We start from the raw sequence: 20,920 nt of genomic DNA, 5'->3' as shown, positions 1-20,920 counted from the left end.
ACTTGGGGCGTGTCGTCTGCTAGAGTTTACGCTAAGCCTAACTCGGGAATTTCAATGTAGGGGTGTCGACAAAGGCTTAACCTTTGATTCACCCGAAGGCTTTCGTTCCATAACGACAGTTGACTTAAATTTAAATTCGGACTCTAAGATTCAATTCGACGTAAGTTCTACCACCAACTCCCCTATAGGGTTAAGGACCTTAAGTACTTAACCGTGCACCAACAGATTTTGATTGGTTGCGATTCCAACGCCGACTTCCGGTACCCCGTGACCTTGGAATACTCCATGAACGGGGGTCGCGATTGGTCTTTAGTCACCGGAAATTGCTTCGACTCCAAAGAATCAGACGAAGATGGAAGTACTTGCACTTCGGAACCAAGTACTTACCATGCCGGTTCCGGATTGGTTGGTCAATTTAAGCGAGTACGGGTGTCCTTGAAACATTTGCGACTTTGCGGGTAAGTACTTGTACTTGTATTTATAATTACAATTACTTCTAAGTTAATTAACGCTTCAAGTATTTGGGCGATGTAGATTGGTTAGATTTCGGTGGTCCCAAGGTCGCGTGACTTTAAAGGACGGTCCGCCATCTTGGATTTTAAAAAATGTCTTTGTTGGGTCCGGGGAATGTCCAAACTCAACTTGTCCGGTTTTAGAAAGCGAAACTAAGGTCTTGGTGAATTTAAATGACGAATTTGAAGGTCCCGAAATGAACTCTGACCTTTGGGGGCGATGGAATGGACTCGAAATAAGTCAAAGTTGCGGGGTTTTGGCTTCCGGAAGTAGTTTAGTCTTCCGGTTTCCAATTGGAGAAAGGGTTCTGGTGTCCAGGCCGTTGAATCTAACTCGGACAGGGTAAGGAAAAACATTCGTTCTTTGGGCTATTTTTTATTTGAGCCCGGGATTTTGGCTATTTTTTTATTTGAGCCCGGGCAATTGGGCTATTTTTTATTTGAGCCCGGGCAATTTGGCTATTTTTCTATTTGAGCCCGGGCAATTGGGCTATTTTTCTATTTGAGCCCGGGCAATTGGGCTATATTTTATTTGAGCCCGGGCAATTTGGCTATTTTTTTATTTGAGCCCGGGCAATTTGGCTATTTTTTTATTTGAGCCCGGGCAATTGGGCTATTTTTTATTTGAGCCCGGGCAATTTGGCTATTTTTTTATTTGAGCCCGGGCAATTTGGCTATTTTTTTATTTGAGCCCGGGCAATTGGGCTATTTTTTATTTGAGCCCGGGCAATTTGGCTATTTTTTTATTTGAGCCCGGGCAATTTGGCTATTTTTTATTTGAGCCCGGGCAATTTGGCTACTTTTTTATTTGAGCCCGGGCAATTTGGCTATTTTTTTATTTGAGCCCGGGCAATTTGGCTATTTTTTTATTTGAGCCCGGGCAATTTGGCTATTTTTTTATTTGAGCCCGGGCAATTTGGCTATTTTTTTATTTGAGCCCGGGCAATTTGGCTATTTTTTTATTTGAGCCCGGGCAATTTGGCTATTTTTTTATTTGAGCCCGGGCAATTTGGCTATTTTTTTATTTGAGCCCGGGCAATTTGGCTATTTTTTTATTTGAGCCCGGGCAATTTGGCTATTTTTTTATTTGAGCCCGGGCAATTTGGCTATTTTTTTATTTGAGCCCGGGCAATTTGGCTATTTTTTTATTTGAGCCCGGGCAATTTGGCTATTTTTTTATTTGAGCCCGGGCAATTTGGCTATTTTTTTATTTGAGCCCGGGCAATTTGGCTATTTTTTTATTTGAGCCCGGGCAATTTGGCTATTTTTTTATTTGAGCCCGGGCAATTTGGCTATTTTTTTATTTGAGCCCGGGCAATTTGGCTATTTTTTTATTTGAGCCCGGGCAATTGGGCTATTTTTTTATTTGAGCCCGGGCAATTGGGCTATTTTTTTATTTGAGCCCGGGCAATTGGGCTATTTTTTTATTTGAGCCCGGGCAATTGGGCTATTTTTTTATTTGAGCCCGGGCAATTTAAATATTGTTATTTTGTACTTTTCCAATTAGCGTGATCCAATTTTATTTGAGATTGGGTTGCGACGAGGTCACTTCCGGTGGGTTACTTCCATCGCGGAAGACTTCCTCTTCCCCGGTTCTGCTGTGTTTCAGTACGGACCTTGGCTTGACTTGGTCCCGATTGGACTATTTTAGCCCAAGAATTTTACCGGAAGGAACAGCTCAACTTGTTGCGGTTGAGTTGCCACCGGAAGCGAGACGCGAGAAGACGCTCTTGAGGTTTTGGCAACCCGCCATCATTGATGGGAATATCACCTTCCCTTTCAATTGGGCCTTGGATCAAGTAAGCAGACGATATTTCTAACTGTCGGTAAGTACTTAACTAATCTTTTAACAGATATACGTTGGGGGGACACTGTACACTGGCCTTGAAGACCATGATGGCCTTTTACAAGATGACCCTAACCACGAACGAGAGAATATCTTCGTCAAGGTCAGTGGTTCCATTACTAAAAATGACGTATGTGGGGAGACTGCCACGGAACCGGTACTTTATTTTAATGGTAATGGAATTGAGGATAAATACGCCATTACGGGTGACGTCACCTTAACATCCGGGTCGTATTTGCAATTTCAATTTGCCATGGGATGCCGTCAAACTGAACACTGTTACAGTAAGTTTTATAATTTAATTTTTTTTATTTTCTACTCCAGTAGTTTTCTATTATAATACTCCTTGGTTAATACTGTGTTTTGGCTTAACCAAGGAGTATTATTCCTTTAAATACCTGGAGTAGAAATAGAATTTTTTTAAATAATTTTTCCAGATGTTAGTTTGGAGTTCAGTACCGATAAAGGTCGTACTTGGAACCCGGTACAAAGTTACTGTTCACCTTCTCAACCTTGGTGTCGATGGTACAGCGAAGGTACCATTTATTTCTCGACAAGTAACTATGATAAAAGGGAAATTTTCGTACCACTTAGCACTGACGTCACTGGGTAAGTGAACCATTTAATTAATTACCGAAATAATTAATTAATTACTTAATTGATTTAAAATTAAAATAATTAATGAACAATTAATTAAGTTTGGGTCACGCACGATTCCGTTGGTTAAAATTATCAAGTCCCCGTATTGAACCTTGGGTCCTCGGGAAGCTGACCTTGGGTTCAAGGTCATATTGTCCGAAAATGTGCTCCGGAAGGGGACTTTGCGAAAACCGGAAATGCCAGTAATTCTTGTCCCCTTTTCTTAACTTAACTGTCCCTTCAATTACTTCAACTTGGAACACAATTCCTTAGTTGCTTTGATAATTGGAAAGGCGACCATTGCGAAATACCGGAAGTAAGTTTGGAACCGAGGCTTAGCGATGGTTTCACAAAGTCGACCTCTGACCTATGGAAAGTAATTAGCGGAGGGGTTATTTCCGATTTATGCGGAGCAATTGCTTCAGGGACGGCTATGCACTTTTACGGGGTAAGCTGCTTGCAGTTAAAGGGTTCAAAGGTCAACTTATTTGGTACTCGATTGGTGCATGGTATGGCGCTTGTTTTTAGAGTTGTTCCAGACAATTGGTGACCAAGGATATGTCGGTGGTGAATACAACCACGATCCAGTTCGTCTTGAAGTACGGTTGCGTTTCCAAACCAAGTGGACTCAGGGACGAGAATGTCTTGTTGCAATGGTCCAAGAATTCCGGGATTACTTGGAATACCTTGGCCGAATTGGATCAGAATATTTACATAAATTCAAGGTACGCCCTCAACTATTAGGCCTAACAATAAGTAGTTCCGTTTTAGGCCCCAATTAGGCTTAAGAATAAGTAGTTCCGCGTTGGACCCGAATTAGGCTTAATAATAGGTCAATTTCAGTCATTATAAATTACGCCTACAGCCGGTCCAATCTGTTTCAGTACACAGGAGGTTCAGTTTGAACTTACCACTGTCTTTGACCTCCGAAAAAGTCCTTAGATTTCGTTGGTGGCAACCCAAGCATTCCGGTAGAACGACCTCGGATTGGGCCATCGATGACGTAATTATCGGCGACTCTTTCACCCCCAATAAGACGTATGACGTCATCACAAGTGACCGCGAATCATTCTGGTTATTGACCAGAAACGTCCGAGTATCCATGAAAGCGTGTCAGGAAGATTTTAAAGTCCTTCTTGGGTCCTCAACGTCTCGGGAATCGGCCATTCTCGAGACGAAAGACGTTTTAGTGGAACCAAATGACCTTTTGACCTTCAGAGTCAAATTCGGTTGTGATATATCGGCTGTTGGTCAGTTGTATTTGGAGTATTCGACTAATTACGGACAAGATTGGTCCCTGGTCCAATCGGCTTGCTCCGAAACGTTACGTCACGATCAGTGCCAGACAACGGTGTATTCTTTACCGTCCATCTTGTACCCGGAAGGTCAGTGGCTCAATTTGACCTACAAGTTGCCTATTAATTTAGCCAACAGGATAGTACGATTCCGTTGGCGACAAGAGGCCACCGAATATCCAGAAACTTGGTTTTTAAGTAGCGTCCATTTGCGTCCAAGTACCTCGTACGAGATATCCCCGGGGATTCAGGGATTTCAGGTAAGGTCATATGATCTTTGCGCTTCAAGGTCATGAAGACCCGGAAATTTTATATTTTATTTTGTACTTTGAATCAATTGAAGGAGGATTTTAATTCCGGGTACTTGAACTCGACTTATTGGTCAAGGATTCGCGGGGTTCAAATCACCTCCGTGGATAAGAGGTATTCCGGGAGTTCAAACAAGATGGCCGTCTTCTTGCAGGGTTCCAAAGATGGCGGATATGGTCTTTTAGAAACGGTTGATTTGGATTTGAGAGGAGCTTCGTAAGTCAAATTAAAATTATATTTTAATTTTTATTTTTAATTGTTGGTTAAATTAAATGTCACTTCAGGTTATTAACATTTACCTTAAATATCATGAAGAACTTAAATAATCAATTTAAAAATAATATTTATTTGGAATATTCCATTAATGGAGGTAAAGTTCTTCCTTAAGCCTCGGCGTTTTTATTAACCTTAGGCCTTGTCTATGTTACCTAAGCCTCGGCCTTTTTATTAACCTTAGGCCTTGTCTATGTTGCTTAAGCCTCGGCCTTTTTATTAACCTTAGGCCTTGTCTATGTTTTTAAGCCTGGGCCTTTTTATAAATCGTTAACCCTTGTCTATGTTTCTTAAGCCTGGGCCTCCTTTTTAATAACCGTTAACCCTTGTCTATGTTTCTTAAGCCTCGGCCTCCTTTTTAATAACCGTTAACCCTTGTCTATGTTTCTTAAGCCTCGGCCTCCTTTTTAATAACCGTTAACCCTTGTCTATGTTTTTAAGCCTGGGCCTTTTTATAAATCGTTAACCCTTGTCTATGTTTCTTAAGCCTGGGCCTCCTTTTTAATAACCGTTAACCCTTGTCTATGTTTCTTAAGCCTCGGCCTCCTTTTTAATAACCGTTAACCCTTGTCTATGTTTCTTAAGCCTCGGCCTCCTTTTTAATAACCGTTAACCCTTGTCTATGTTTTTAAGCCTGGGCCTTTTTATAAATCGTTAACCCTTGTCTATGTTTCTTAAGCCTGGGCCTCCTTTTTAATAACCGTTAACCCTTGTCTATGTTTCTTAAGCCTCGGCCTCCTTTTTAATAACCGTTAACCCTTGTCTATGTTTCTTAAGCCTCGGCCTCCTTTTTAATAACCGTTAACCCTTGTCTATGTTTTTAAGCCTGGGCCTTTTTATAAACCGTTAACCCTTGTCTATGTTTCTTAAGCCTGGGCCTCCTTTTTAATAACCGTTAACCCTTGTCTATGTTTCTTAAGCCTCGGCCTCCTTTTTAATAACCGTTAACCCTTGTCTATGTTTCTTAAGCCTCGGCCTCCTTTTTAATAACCGTTAACCCTTGTCTATGTTTCTTAAGCCTCGGCCTCCTTTTTAATAACCGTTAACCCTTGTCTATGTTTTTAAGCCTGGGCCTTTTTATAAACCGTTAACCCTTGTCTATGTTTCTTAAGCCTCGGCCTCCTTTTTATAAACCGTTAACCCTTGTCTATGTTTCTTAAGCCTCGGCCTCCTTTTCATAAACCGTTAACCCTTGTCTATGTTTCTTAAGCCTCGGCCTCCTTTTTATAAACCGTTAACCCTTGTCTATGTTTCTTAAGCCTCGGCCTCCTTTTTATAAACCGTTAACCCTTGTCTATGTTTCTTAAGCCTCGGCCTTTTTACTAAGCCTAATCATTACGTCCAATCTATTTCGTCATTCATAACTCAGGTGTAACTTGGGTTATCTTGACCTCATTTCAAACAAAACACGATGGTCTCCGTAAAATCTATCTCAATTTACCCGAGCAAGTACTTAACCACGAGAATGGGACACGTTTCCGATGGTCCTGGTTATTACTACCCCCAACTCCATCCTTCACTTCCCACACTTCAAACGGATTTTACATCGATGACGTCATTATCGGGGGATCTTCCATAAATCCCCCAAGATTATACTCGGACTTCGGAACCCAATTTGACCCCATGAACTTTTGGTTTTGGCCATCGGGACAATTGAAGGACAATTACTGCAACGAACCAGGTCATGATGGCATGGTCTTTGAAATTACTACAAGTACCGAGGAGTCCAGTATCACCACGAGACAACTTATCGTGTCCAGTGGATTTCAATTACAGTTCAAAGTAAGTCATGTTTTTGATTTTTGGTTTGAAGTTTGACCAATTAGAAGCTCGCGTTGTGGGTTTTTAGATCAGGGTTGGTTGCGGGAGTCGTGGAAAAAATTTCAGCCAATCAGATTTGGGCATCGCGGAAATCTTATTGGAGTATCGGACGGAGGTTCCTGATGAGGAATGGGGCGAGGAATCATGGGTAGTTTTGTTCCCGAAGTGTTTACCATCGGATACTTCGACAAAATGTCAGGCCAGTTCATTTCATCAGGGGTCAGTTTTTGATAGCAGTAGTTATGGAGAATCGTGGCAAAGAGTCACGTGGGTTCTACCGGAAGTAACCTATTCGGGGTAAGTGAAACGTTTTAGGTCTATTTTCCATCTTGACCTTGAGAATGGTCTTCCAAGGTCATGATGGAATTAAAAATATTGTTTGAATTAATTTGGGGGCAGTCGAACGCAATTTCGATGGAGGTACTTGACTTCCGGTGTTAAGTCTTCACCTTCGCCCGTCGTCTCTTCGTGGTCCTTAACTGACCTGTACTTGGGTGAATCGTGTCCGGTTTCCTGTCACGGTCACGGAGATTGTGTTGAAGGTCATTGTTCGTGTGACCAAGGATATTACGGGGAAGATTGCGGTCAAATTGCGACGCAATTACCCCACTCCTTTGAGGACGTTTTCGATAATTCCCCTTTAAGCGTTAACACTAATTTATGGAAGTTAATTACTGGAGGAAATGTCGTTAAGACGTCCGAGTCCACTTGCGGACCTTTGATGACCCCGACCTCATTAATCGGTGGATACCATCTTTATTTTTGGACTAATGGCGTTAGACAAGCGCGGACTCAACTATTGGACACGTCGTCTGCTAGGTAAGGCATGTTTTTATTAAGCCTTGTAGCTGTTAGGCCTAAATTATTATTACTTGACAGCAAAATATCGTTCGTTTTGAAAATCGGTGGTCCAGACGCGAACCCCGGTTGTCATTTATTAAATTATGGATCCAGAGTAAGCGTCATGGATAAGTCCGTCTTCTTGCAGTTTACTTTGGATAGCGGATCTACTTGGACTACAATGGCGACCTATGATTGGACAACCTTTAAAAACGTAAGTAAATTTTTTATTTATTTAATTTTATGGTTTATTTTATTACGTAATAAATGTTATGACCTAGGCTTAGGAATTTTTAATTATAAATTAAATGTTATGACCGAGGCTTAGGATTTTTTTAATTTTAAGTTAAATTTTACGACCGAGGCTTAGGAATAACTTTCTTTAAAATTTAGGGTCGAAGAGTTAGTGTTGATGTACCGAGGGAATCAAAATCGAATTTGGGTGTTCAATTTCGATGGATTCAAGGATTTCACAGCGGAGTTGGACACGATCAATGGGCCTTGGATGATGTTAGACTTACAAGGTAGGAACATGTTTTTATATTTTTATTCTTCTAAAATTGGTTTATTGGGATTTTGGTTTGGGAGTCGTATTGCTAAGCCTATACGCATTGAGGATGTGATAGTCCTAATTGCGATCTGTCTAATGATACCAAATACTTGAGTCTACATCAATTAGGCCTCGAGTAATTGAACTATTAAAAACCATTACTTTTGGTCTACTTAGGCCTAAAACAATCAGGCCTCGGTATAACCATGACATTATAAAATAAATTTAATCAAATCGAATTAGAAATAATATAATCACTGCACGAAATGAGTTGACCCAAGTGGATTTATTTTAATAACGCCAGGTTCCAGGTAAGTTCTAACAATTATATAACCCCGGGGCTACAAATTCCTAGGCCTTAGTAATAATAGGCGGGAAGTATTTTACACTAGAGCTTTGTCCATTCCCCCTCCCCTAAATCGGAAAAGAAAATCAAGGTTAAATATCATATTTGACTGTTAAAACGTGTACAATCCCTCCGATTACGTACATAACGGTTTTTTTTCGGCCATCGCAAGTCTGAGATAAAAGTTTCGTTATAGCCACGTGCGTTATCGTCTCGCGCCAAAAATCTCCCGCCTTTCTCTACCAATAGTAGCTTTCCCTTTTCCCGCCAGTTCTACGAACTCTCGTGCGATAAAGGCACGTGCTCTCGTGTTCTATTATTTAAATTTTATTATTTAAATTCCATTCGGTTCTTACGAATTAAATTAGACTAGTTTTTAGGTGTAATTACTAGACTGAGAGACAATCATTAAGACCAGTTTTAAAGGAAGATTGGTTTTAATTTCGACTGTTATTAAGGTCAGGGTGACATATTGAAATGGTACGGAGTATTTTTTATTTATTTATTTTTGAGGTTTATTGGAAATTTATTTACGCGTTGAGAAATTGAGGTAAGTTTAGGGTTAAAGGTCATGGTATTAGTTTGTCACTGGATAAAGTCAGTCTGGGAATTTAGTTACGTGTTGGGGTTAAAGGTCATGGTATTAGTTTGTCACTGGATAAAGTCAGTCTGGGAATTTAGTTACGTGTTGGGGTTAAAGGTCATGGTATTAGTTTGTCACTTTATAAAGTCAGTCTGGGATTTTGATGATATGAAAATCTAAGGTAACGTGTAGTGTAGGTGTAGGTAATTAGCGTAATGACTGTAGCCCTGATTGTTGAAAAGCCAAGTGTATTGTTTTGGTAAAGAAAGAGATATTATAAGTGAAAGCTTTCCAGTAAAAGGCGTATCATCTCACGACTTTATAATGTTGAAAAAACAAAGCAAAACAATATCCGTTAAGGTTGAATTCAAGGGTTAAAAATTCACCTTAACCTTACCATTATTATCGGGGAACTTGCCGCCTTCCGTAGCGCTAAATAGTTATATTGCAATAATATGGATGGCATGCCACTTTTCGTTTCAAAACCAGAATAAGTTATTTTATATAAATTTTTCTATTCTTTCTAAAGAAAATGTTGAAACAATGGATTGGGAATAACCAACCATAGACTAGAAAATCCAACAGAATTTATTCAAATTTCATAGGAATATTGAATAGGAGCCCTATTTAACTGATTTATATAAAAGTGCGTTAATTAATTCTTCGATCAAATTAAATGGTCATTAATTATTTTATTGATCAGATTAAATTTTAATCAAGTCGTTTTTAATTAAAATTTAACTAATTACCCCTCGAGAATGACATCATGAAACTTCTTGATTGATTTAATATAAAAATAGTTCAATATTCCTAGATGAAATATTCAAAATTCATGCAAATCTTACCTTACTTACGACTGGCGATTAGCATTATGATATAGTGAGGATAACGGGGGCGGAAAGGGGGTTAAGAATTTGATGAGCAATTTATGTGATGTTTTCTTTTAGTCGTGGGAAATATGTGGGTTTTTTAATTTTATTTTATGTTTGAATAAATCACTGGCGCTAACTCACTTTCAAAGGGAAACTTGTAGGGGGGAATAACACACACACGGAAAACCAGTTCCGGAGTTGGTTATGTGTGCATTCTAGACTCATCTTCCGGATGAGTCTCCAGGGGGGGGGGAGGAGGGTCAAGGAAGGTGGTAATTTTAAAAATTAGTCGTCCGTTACAATACATTGTTTGAACCGCCAAGCTTCAATTTGACTTTTAGAACCCTTTCTTTTAATTTTTTCTCACACTCAATTATTTGAGTTTATGATACTTTAATGTGAAATTTGATAAGATAACGGGAAGTTCTGCCACCCTTCAAATTTTTATTTAAATTTCTGAATAAACCTGACGCATTTATTATAAAAAAATTATTTTACAAGTTATAAAACATTATATAGTTATCACTTTAATTTCATAAGGTATTGAACATTTCTTTAGAACTTATGCGACAGGAGAAAAATTACCCGAACCAATATGAAATCCCTTCACTTTTAATGGTACAAACTTGAAAATCCCTTCACTATTAATATTACCATAAAATTTTCAAATTCCCTGACTTTCTAGTATTACAAATTTTAAAATTCCCTGACAACCATTTTAAAATCCCCTGATATTTTGTGTTCCAAGTATTTCAGGTAATGTGTCAACCCCTGTTATTAACCAAATGACACTTCAAAATTGTTGACGCGAAAAATTCTTTTGGGGGGCAACACAACACTCATACCCGCGCTATACCATACCAGATCAGACCAAAAGTGTTGCAAACACTAATAAAGTACCGAAATAAAAATAAAAACACTTTAAAATTCGAAAAGTAAAACTTGCGTATCCGGATTATTTACGTGCATCTATTGTTTTCCATATAAACTTGTTTCTAACTAAGCAACATATCCTCAACGCACCAGTCCACCAAAAAACGAGTTGCGTATACAGAATAAATACATTTTTAAAGGCCAACTACATCTCCGTTCTATACAACTAGTTTCAATATATTATAAAATACTTTTAACTTGAAAGAAGTAAATTAACATCGCCCTCCGCTGAAGTTATCGAAACACGATGACTGTCTTTATGGGTTGGGAACTTGGGATAAAGGCGTCATCTTTAGAATCAGTTATTACTTACCCCTTTCGGTAAAGGCGCCTTTACAAATAACCTTGCTACGATTACAAAATGTCAAAAGAACTGAATTCAATCAAATCTTTGAATTGTTATTGGAATCTAAGATTAACTATCAATCATAAAATGCAGAGGAAAAAAACCCATCACGCTATAGAATCTAATTATGATCGGTCTTCAAATATTTAAGTTTAAGTTTGATTGGGACAATACGATTTAAGTTTGATTGTCAAGTTTTAAATTAAACTTATATTGTATCGAGAAAGAATTTTAAAAAGAATATTCGAACTATCAAGGTTATCTTTGTAATAATTCGTGTTTGTCTGTCTGTCATTGTGATATGGGACTAAATTTCTATGGGAAAATTTTAATTTCCCTGATATCATTTTGTTGTAAGTTTCGTATCCCTAACACAAGTTGGAGTCAAGTGTTAAGTAAGAACTTAATTGAACTTAGACAATGGTTACGTTACAAATGTTGGTAGAAGTATAGATTACATTTTTCGACTCAAAATTGTTGATTTGAATTTTCCATAGAACTCTCTCACCCACTGTTCTATAATTATACCCTCCTATTTTGGAGTACACCCTGCTGTGTAGAATTGACGCCTGCATTAGAGAAACAACCTGACATTACATTTGATTACATTACAAACGTGTTTAACAAAGATTAGAAAATGATTAAGTTGAACACTAATGATGTTTAAGATGTTTCGAAACTGTTCATTATTATCCTGCCCTCACCTTAAAATTGAAGGGTTAGAAACAAAACAGACTGCTAGTGCTAGCGTCTTAATGTAACCCCAGAGAGTGGAAAATCCGCCAACCCCATAATCAGGAACTCAGACCTTCGAAGATATAAAACCGAATTTAATTAAATTAATTTTAACGAAAAATATTTTTTTAAAAAAAATATTATTATTATTATTATTAAAATCATGGCGGAATATGAGAGTGATTAGCCCCTTGGAATTTTTGGAAAACGGGGTTAAAATATTTGACACTAAAATGTCCCTTCAAATTATTATTTTTCATTTTTTTTGTAAAATCAAAATTCAAAATTGATCTGGATTTTTGACTTTCTTCAAATCAATCAAAAATTCAAAACCTCCCAAAAAAAGTTGAATTTTTTTATTGGGTACGATGTAGAAAAACGAGCAGAGTATGACACAATACTTGAATGGTATTTAATTTTTTTTATTCTGTGAAGTGATATGTTGACAGTACATTGGACCACAATATTGTTCGGGTCAAATTTTCTACTTGTAATAATTATTTCTTATTTTTTTGGTCGAAAGTGTTACTTCGTTCTTTCAAACGCCCCGTTGAATTCACCGCGACAATTTTCACACATTTTTATGTCAACTTTTTATGTCACTTTTCGTTGGTGGGCCATTTTACACCGAATTTATTTCCCAGAACGAACGAGTGACTTATATACGACCAAAGTTCATTACAAGTAGTTAGATTTAAGCTTTGAATTCCATGGAAAACTCAGGGAATTTCATTTATTGGTTTGGGAGTAATTTAAATTCCCATGGTAGTAAGTACTATGGCATGACGTATTACCATAAGTTTATAAGTGATATGTTCCTACCATAAGTATGACACTACCTATCCTATTCGTAATGCTACCTAGAGACTTATTTGTTTATTATTTAACTGACTTAACTATACTAACTAATTAATTAATTTGGGAAAATGTGGACAAAGTGAATTTGAAATTTTTTTAAAAAATCTGTGCTAAACATAAGTCGAAATGAATGAAAAAATATTAACCGAAATAATTAAGGTTTAGTGAAATTTCAACAAGTTGTTTAGCTTTGGGGCGATTTCAATTAAATTTTTCTTGTAATTTCTCTGAATTTTGACCTCCCATTAAGAACAATATTAACGTATTCTCGCATTGTTCCGACAATTATTTTAACGCCGTATTTTTTATTTTTTCAATTTGATTCGAATTAGGGTCTAGCTTTAATAACAATAATTATTTTTTTCTTTTTTTTTGGATTAAACCGTTTTAATTCAATTTAAAAGAAAAATGAAAGCATAAGACACCGCGAAAGTCAAAAATCGTGACCTCATATTTTTACACGAGCGAGCGAAGGGGTGGGAGAATTAAAGCGCCATAAGCGATAATTATTAATTATTTGTTAATTAGATTTAATTAAAATTAAAATAAATAAATTCATAATATAATATTAGTTCGAAATACATAGAAAAGAAATTAATTTTTATAAATCACATTTAATCATTAAGTTATATTGGGGCTTTTACCATCTTAATTATTCGCCATTTGGCGAGCACCGAGCTCCGTAATTAAAAGAAATCTACGCAAGGTGTTTAACCTATATTTCAAGGTGCTAACTTATAGTAAAAAAATAAATAATTAAAATTGTCACTTCACCCCAAATATTTTTAATTTTTCCAATAATAAATTTACGACTTCCGGTTCCAAATATACAAAGAATATATAAATTCAAAAAGAACCCCTAAACAATTTCTTGCACTTCAATGGACCCCTTTTGTGCCCCCCAAAAATAAATAAACTTATTTGAATAGGTTACTTTTATGTCCAGATATAAATTTTATAAAGTTCAACTATTGCAGCTTCCGTCACCTAAGTGTTATTACATGTTTTTATTTAAAAGTACAAGTAGAGAGAGGTTTACCTACGGAACCAAATGGGTCTCGAGGAACAGTATACACTCGACCCAAATTTAACCCAAAAAAACCACAACCAACCGTCTCCGGATACTCAATACTAGATAGTCAATACAATTTATTTTAGGGCGTTTTTATTTTTATTTCTGTTTTTTTTTTCAACACGTATATAGGGTGTTTAAGCCTATTGGTGGTAATTACGAGTTTCTTAAACTGTCTATTATAAGCTAAATTATGTCATAATCCCCCAACACCTGACACCGAAATGATTATCGAAGTTAAGTTTACAACTCAGCATAGTATTTTAAATAAAAAAAATTGGGTAGAAAAATCATTTAGAAATAATAAGAAAAAAAATGTCCCCAAAAGTCGCAAAAGAAACACTGAATAATTATGATATAGTAAGAAAAAAATGGTGGTTTATTGTAAAGAAAAAAATATTCTCACGAGATTTTTTTTGGCGCGAAATTTCTTTTAATCGTTTCCGGGTTGCGCGCGCTTTGACACGTGGTTCGCGCGCGTTTATAGATCATTTGGCGCGAGATATCCAATTTTCACACACTATTGCACGCGCAAAATGAATTAAATTCATTTTCACGGGAATTGTATTAAAAGAGCTTGATATAGTGGAAAATACCTAGAAAAGTCAGGGAAATATATGGGAAAACTCAGGGAATTTTAAAAATTACTCTATAACAAATATTAATGATTGACTCTACAGCCTAAAGTTCCCGTATTTCTGTGTAGCGAAAACCTCTTAGAAAACTAGATCAAATATATAAATGTTGAATTCGCAAGGAACCACCCGCGTTGAGAGAGAACTAACCACTTGGCCGAATTAAACAATGTTTCCATTTGGGAGATAATTTTAACTTTCTCTCGACGGTTCCCATTTCCGGAAAACTCTCCCCCTTTTCTAGTCGACTCAAGATGAAACTTAAATAAACATTAACTTAAGAGTGACTTTAATTCTTTTACTAAATTTAAAAAAATATATATTTAAATCCAAATGAGGATAAGAGTTCTAAGTTATCTAGATCCATGGGAATTTTCAATTCTGTTACGAATTAGTCACGTTTTTACTTTAAAATTATTTTCTTTTGGTCTTGTATGTCTTCATCGGGGTATCACGAGGTTTGTTTGAATACATTACAATCATTAAGCGACTTATCTTCCCACGACCAAGCAATTAAATCTCTCATATGTACAGTTCTTTTAACAGAGCAGACTAAAAATTTTGAGTCTAGTCCGTGTTATTACAAGAGTTCATAGACACTAATGACTCGAGGAGGGAAAAAATGTTTTAAAATCCAAATGGAATGAAAAATACTTTGTTTTAAACCAGAACATCCTTTGTTTTTGTGTCTCTGTGTGGGAAAATTAAGAAATTTGTTTGTTTTAGACATGTATATATAGGCCTATATTTAGAAAATTAGACAGGTCTATTTTTAAATTGAAACTTTAAGTAATGGAGACCATTTTATGCCTTTTTGAAATTTCAAAAAAATTCTAACTTAAAATATTCATTTCATAATGACTTTTTAAAAACTAAAATATTCATTTCATAATGACTTTTTTAAAAACTAAAATATTCATTTCATAATGACTTTTTTAAAAACTAAAATATTCATTTCATAATGACTTTTTTAAAAACTATTCGTAACCTTTACCCTTTACGCTTTCGATCAACCCGAAGATGTTCTGATCAGCTTTCAAAATGCTCTCAGAACGCTCTAGAGCTCTAAATAAAAACCGAGGGGCCAGTCACTTACCCTAGTCGGTATACCTTTGACTGTACTAAAATAATTAATTTTGCCTTTGACATGCTAAAATGATTAGGCGTAATCGGTTTACAGGGTCTCTCAGAGTGGTTATCCCCTCGATAGAAACGCTGTTGCGTGTATAGATAAGAAATTAATTGAAATAAAGTTTTAATAAGGGATTCGGGAATCTCCCCGTGTTTAATCCCGGATTTTTGAAACGTTGACCTTGACAATTGAAACGCAAATATTGACAAAGCTTACTTTAACCGCGTCATGCATTTGACATTTATAACAGCTTGACAATGACAAGTTTTAAATTAAATTTTTATAATTGAATTTAAGGTAAATAATTCAGGGTTTTCCCCGATGCTAAAGATAAGAGATACGAAGTTAATCTCTACCGTGATTAAATCAAATTAATAAAAAATATTGTCAAACGTATTATAGACAGCTAATAAATCCCCTCATCAAATTAAAATTAAAAAAAAACAAAAAACATAATTGGCTACTTTGTTATTCATGGGATGGTTAGATTCAATTCTTATTTTTGAATATTATTTTATCATTCTTTCTTGAGAAATAATAAACGCTTAGCTTTGGTAAAGGTCACGGTTTATTCAACCTTTAACGCTATCTAAATCGATTTGTAATGGTCAAGTTTTTAAATTTATTTTATTTTCTTTAAGAAATTGTGGTCAGTAAAAAGTATAATGTTGTTCCACGAACTTGGTTGGGCGCGATCGAGTTTTAACGTTTTACAAAGCATATTTTATTTCACCGCAAAAAGAAACCCACTGTTGAATTCAAATTCCTTCAGACTGGAGAGAAAATACGGGTCAAGATGTAAGGAACCATTTTAATACTAAAGTCCATACGCGAGCTAATGTTTTTTTCTTTGGAAAAATATCGGAGATTGCAATAATGGCACCCATTATTTGCTCGATGTTAATCCTATGGAGATTTTACGTTTATGGATATTTTGCTTAATTACTCGGGCCCTGATTGTCGTATCCCCAAGTACTTAGTACCGTTGGAAAGGGGACAAATAGGACTATAACATACTCAAAGGATTTTCCCGTATCTCTTATAGAACCAGAGTTAAAAGGTGTCGTGTAATTAAGTCCATGTTAACGCTATGGAAATTTTACGTTTATGGACATTTTGTTTAATTACTCGGGTCCTGATTGTTGTAACCCCAAGTATTTATTTAACACCACCAGAAAGGCAAGAAATAGGGCTATCACATGATCCTCAAATATACCTCTTATAAAATATAAAGTCGACGTACAACAACAGAAGTGGATCATATTACAGCTCCCTAGAAGTACTGGACGATATAACATCGCCGTGCATCAGCATTGTCTCCTAGCACTGAAGAGAAAAGGGTATATGCGAAACGCAGCGGCGAATTTGTGAACTAAACCAGAGGAATGATTTTGGCGCGAAAATAATTTTTAGTAAGCGGGCGAAGCAAACGGAAGTAAGTGGTAAGCTGGTAGCCAATGAGGAAAGGTTTGAGAGAGAAGAGCGCGGAAGGAAACAAGTTGTTCCATACAAAGTGTTGGGTTGTGAAGAAGTCCACTTTATTTTTCCGATTTTAAAAAATAATTGGCGGTCTATTTGGTATTATGGTATTTTTAAACGCTTGTGTTGAAAAGGAAATTAATATGAATTCAAATTATCAAAATAGCCTTCATCATGCTAGAATATTTCTAATGTATCCCTAGTACAGTACAGCACTGAGCTAAGCTTCCACCGGTTTAAAGTTTTTTTAGCGGGGATAGTTGGACCGATTTATTACTAAATAAAGGTTAATTGCGTCGACATAGAAATTTGTTTTCCTTTTTTAAGTGTAACAAATTTTTTCAATGCTTTAACGTTTTCCGTTTGTGAAAGATGCTGGTCAATATTTTTCAGTTTTACAAAACGATTTTTTAGTTGCATAAGGTTAAGTGCTTTTAATATCACATAGATCGTGTTCAGATGTCTCTTTAATGTGGGCATGCAACCATTGCAATTAGTTACATTGATCCTAACATAAGCCATTCTAAATCGAAATTGTAACGCGATAACAAGCTTCACACTAATCACGACACTGACGGCGGTCTGACAGCCATTATCATCAACCGGAACTTCCGTAGGTTAACCTAACTCAAGATCCGGGTTAATGGGAAAACTATACTTGTAAAACTGAGCTATAGATGGCGGGCTTGTATGTCTTGGAAGAAAATGCTGTTTACAAAAGCATAACCTACGTCCAGTACTTATAGGGAGCTGTAATATGATTCACTTATGACAACAATTATATGAAATTATATAACATAGCACATGGACTTTGAATACCGGTTACAATACTATACACAATGGTTTTATATCGTGCTTTACTGTCTCAAAACTAACTCTGTTAAAACTGAATACATACATATATATACAGTTTTTTCTCATGGAAAACGTATAGTTTAGTTTTTCTGCAGTTTTTCGTGCTAAAATCATTAGAACCCGAAAAGTCATTATAATTCTTGTTCGCTCGCAATATTTTTTCTGGGGAATTTTCATTTTTTATTCTTTCTTCAATTCTTCTAAGAGTGTTTTAAAGGCTCTATTGAGTTGTTTAATTCGTGGTGCCTTTAACTTTAAAACCCCAAAGTATTGTCGAAAATATTTAGGCCTAGGAAGTCGTTAAATGTTGTATGTACACACATATTGGCTGGCGTATGGGCGGAACCCTGAAAAAAAAAACCCCTTAAGATAAGATGTAAGAAACTAAGAATGCGCTCTAAAAGGTGTATGCATGGGGGTGTACGCGTTTATGGGTTGTAAATAAATGTTGTAGGTCAAAACTTATAAGAATTCATCGAAAGTTACAATAGATAACTTTTTAGATAATAATCTCTAAGTTTATAAAGGTTTTTATTTTTTAAAGGAAGGTGTGTAGGGTGTAAACGGGGTGTGCGTTGCATAAAGGGAGGGTAATTACTGGTAATTATAGGACCCCAAAGTGCAGTGAGTGGGATGGATGGTTCTATGGGAAATCAATCAATTTTGAGAATCGAAAGATTGATGTTCTATACTTCTATCTATGAGCAGCCGATTTTGAATGCCCCCCATAAGGGATGCATGCACCCCCTTAACACAAGTTATGAACATTGAACATTGGATTGGAGTGTTTTACCAATGGCCCCCCTTAAATTTAACGTAAGAAACTGAACACACAATGCTAAGGGGTCATTGGTAAAACACTCCAATCCAATGTTCATCACAACTTGGAAGTGCATCCCTTGTGGGACAGTCAAAATCGGCTGCTCATAGAAGTAAAGAACATTTTCGATTGAAAATTGATCGATTTCCCATTTTGGTCCTATTACTATTTGTATTTGGTACAAGTACGGTTTACTGCAGATGCGCGGTTCTGGCCAAATTCCACTGAAATATTAATATTCGCCTAATACCTAATCCCATTGAATACCTTTCTTATGAAGAAAAAATGTGTCGTGAGATTTTTTGGGTTTCGTTACTTCATGGGGTTAAAAATGGGTTAAGGCAATTTATCTGACGAAGAATGACTCGCGCTGTTGTATTTTAATGTTGCCGCCCTCGGAAAGAATCCTCACGTTGCACTTTCACCCAAAAGATTAAGATTAACTGATGGGAAGATTGCCTCCTTTTTTAAAAACATTCTCTATCGGATTCCGTCGACGCCAAACAATGGATCTGTCTTGTTACCTAACACAACCTGACTCCATTCTTTGGTGGAGCACCACGGTGGTGGTTGCCATCTTATCGCAGTTCGGAACTAAAGTTGAAGCCATAATGAATAGTTTTTGAATCTCGTACAAACCCCTAACACCATCCCAACAGTTTTATGATTTTTGTATTCGAGGGGCTCAACACTACAACAAACGTTTTAGAATTTTTTTTCTTTTCGTTATCATATTAAATCCTTATTATCTTCACTTCCGGTTGAGGTAGAGTCAAGTACTAGGTACCATTAGATAGAGGACAATTAGGACTATCATATCCTCGAAGCATTTATTTTTAACATTAAAATTACCAGAGTTATGACGTCATAAATATCTGACCCCCATGAACTTATTTAGCACAAATACAATTTCATTTTCGTAACGTTTAAACTTCTCAGCACCATTTAAGTAAAAAGTCAATAGATTTCTATTAATTTAAATAAAATAAATAATAATATCCCGTTTTAATTTTTATTAACATTTTGCCATAACTGTTACCCGGCGCCAATATATTTAATTTTTATTACAAAACCATCCTTGAATTTGAAAATAATTCTTATAATTCGATCCAGGAATAAAATACCATAAAATAAAATTCTTTCTTTCCTAGTATTCCCGGGGATCTAGACTAGAATTTTCGATTAATTAATCAAGGTAATAATTATTAAATATCACCCGTTAAATAGTGGCGACATCTAACGAGAAACATTTCAATTAAAAATGCAATTTAATCCAATATTGTCAATCACGCGTATAATGTCGAGAATTCCTTAAAAAAATACTAGAAAAATCTACTGGAGTTAAACACGCCCCTTTCAGCCCTTGCTCTATTTGAACCGGTGGCAGCCTGCTGTTAGTCTTAGCCGTTATGTTGGGGGGGGGGGGAGGTTAATTTCTGCTTGAATACTGTATAGCATAATACGGAACTACTTATTTAATATCACTGCATTTAATGATTGTCTTTACTGACTCTTTAGGTTGACTTTCAACCGTGTATAACTATAACCAAACCGGCTTCTCTAGCTAGGTTCATTCCGCGTGACGTAGTGGTTTTTAGTTTGCGTTTAATGCGAGGATAGTGTAATTGAGATGGTTGTAGGTGTAGTGGACGAAAAGTCAGGAATTTCAACATAAGTTCATAAGATATGTTCCATCCATAAGTTTGTAAAATCTGGTAACCTAGAAACTGGAGCTTGTAATTTTGAAGTGAGTGAGGTAGGACATAGATTCGAGGTAAAGCGGCACCTGGTGAGGGGCTGTCAAAGGCTCGAGCATTAAGAATAGTTATAGGTGGTGTCATATTTATGGAACATCTCTTATAAACTTATGAAATTCATTGTTTAAAAATGGTCAGCGAAATTAAATAATGACTTCAGAAGTTAATTTAGGAAAACCTGTCTTACAAAAGTCATTTTAAAATTTTTAAATTAAATAGGCCTAATCTAACTAATTTTAATCCTTATTTCCAGATCACCATCTTACCAGTCACCATCGTCTTACGGTCGAAGTCTAATCCGTGGCCGTTAAGTACTTAAAACAGAACTTAACCCAACCATCTTTGCAAACCACTCGTTATACTACGTCCCAACCCAGCTTATTTCTTCTCACCTATTGTCATACCTGCATAG

The 20,920-nt window shown here is 36.3% G+C and overlaps 1 protein-coding gene across 1 annotated transcript in view; it reads left to right on the top strand.

Annotated features, from left to right (window-relative positions):
* LOC149653874 (reelin-like) overlaps positions 1–20,898 on the top strand; it is a 34,578-nt gene extending 13,680 nt beyond the window's left edge. Inside the window, exons 27-44 of the mRNA XM_089846657.1 lie at positions 61–160; positions 226–458; positions 535–855; positions 2,020–2,311; positions 2,366–2,642; positions 2,796–2,967; positions 3,057–3,200; positions 3,271–3,445; positions 3,526–3,722; positions 3,889–4,552; positions 4,636–4,817; positions 4,886–4,971; positions 6,244–6,656; positions 6,724–6,992; positions 7,095–7,514; positions 7,575–7,749; positions 7,929–8,059; positions 20,762–20,898. Coding sequence (XP_089702783.1) covers positions 61–160; positions 226–458; positions 535–855; positions 2,020–2,311; positions 2,366–2,642; positions 2,796–2,967; positions 3,057–3,200; positions 3,271–3,445; positions 3,526–3,722; positions 3,889–4,552; positions 4,636–4,817; positions 4,886–4,971; positions 6,244–6,656; positions 6,724–6,992; positions 7,095–7,514; positions 7,575–7,749; positions 7,929–8,059; positions 20,762–20,819 — 4,309 coding nt within the window. The 3' untranslated portion in view covers positions 20,820–20,898. The remainder of the gene's footprint in view (positions 1–60; positions 161–225; positions 459–534; positions 856–2,019; positions 2,312–2,365; positions 2,643–2,795; positions 2,968–3,056; positions 3,201–3,270; positions 3,446–3,525; positions 3,723–3,888; positions 4,553–4,635; positions 4,818–4,885; positions 4,972–6,243; positions 6,657–6,723; positions 6,993–7,094; positions 7,515–7,574; positions 7,750–7,928; positions 8,060–20,761) is intronic.
* The last annotated feature ends 22 nt before the right edge of the window (positions 20,899–20,920 follow it).

Source organism: Phalangium opilio, unplaced genomic scaffold (genome assembly GCF_054372755.1).
Source record: "Phalangium opilio isolate 3A_F unplaced genomic scaffold, DU_Popi_V2 ptg000081l_1, whole genome shotgun sequence".
Lineage (NCBI taxonomy): Eukaryota > Metazoa > Arthropoda > Arachnida > Opiliones > Phalangiidae > Phalangium > Phalangium opilio.
This window is presented reverse-complemented; position numbering and strand designations above follow the sequence as displayed.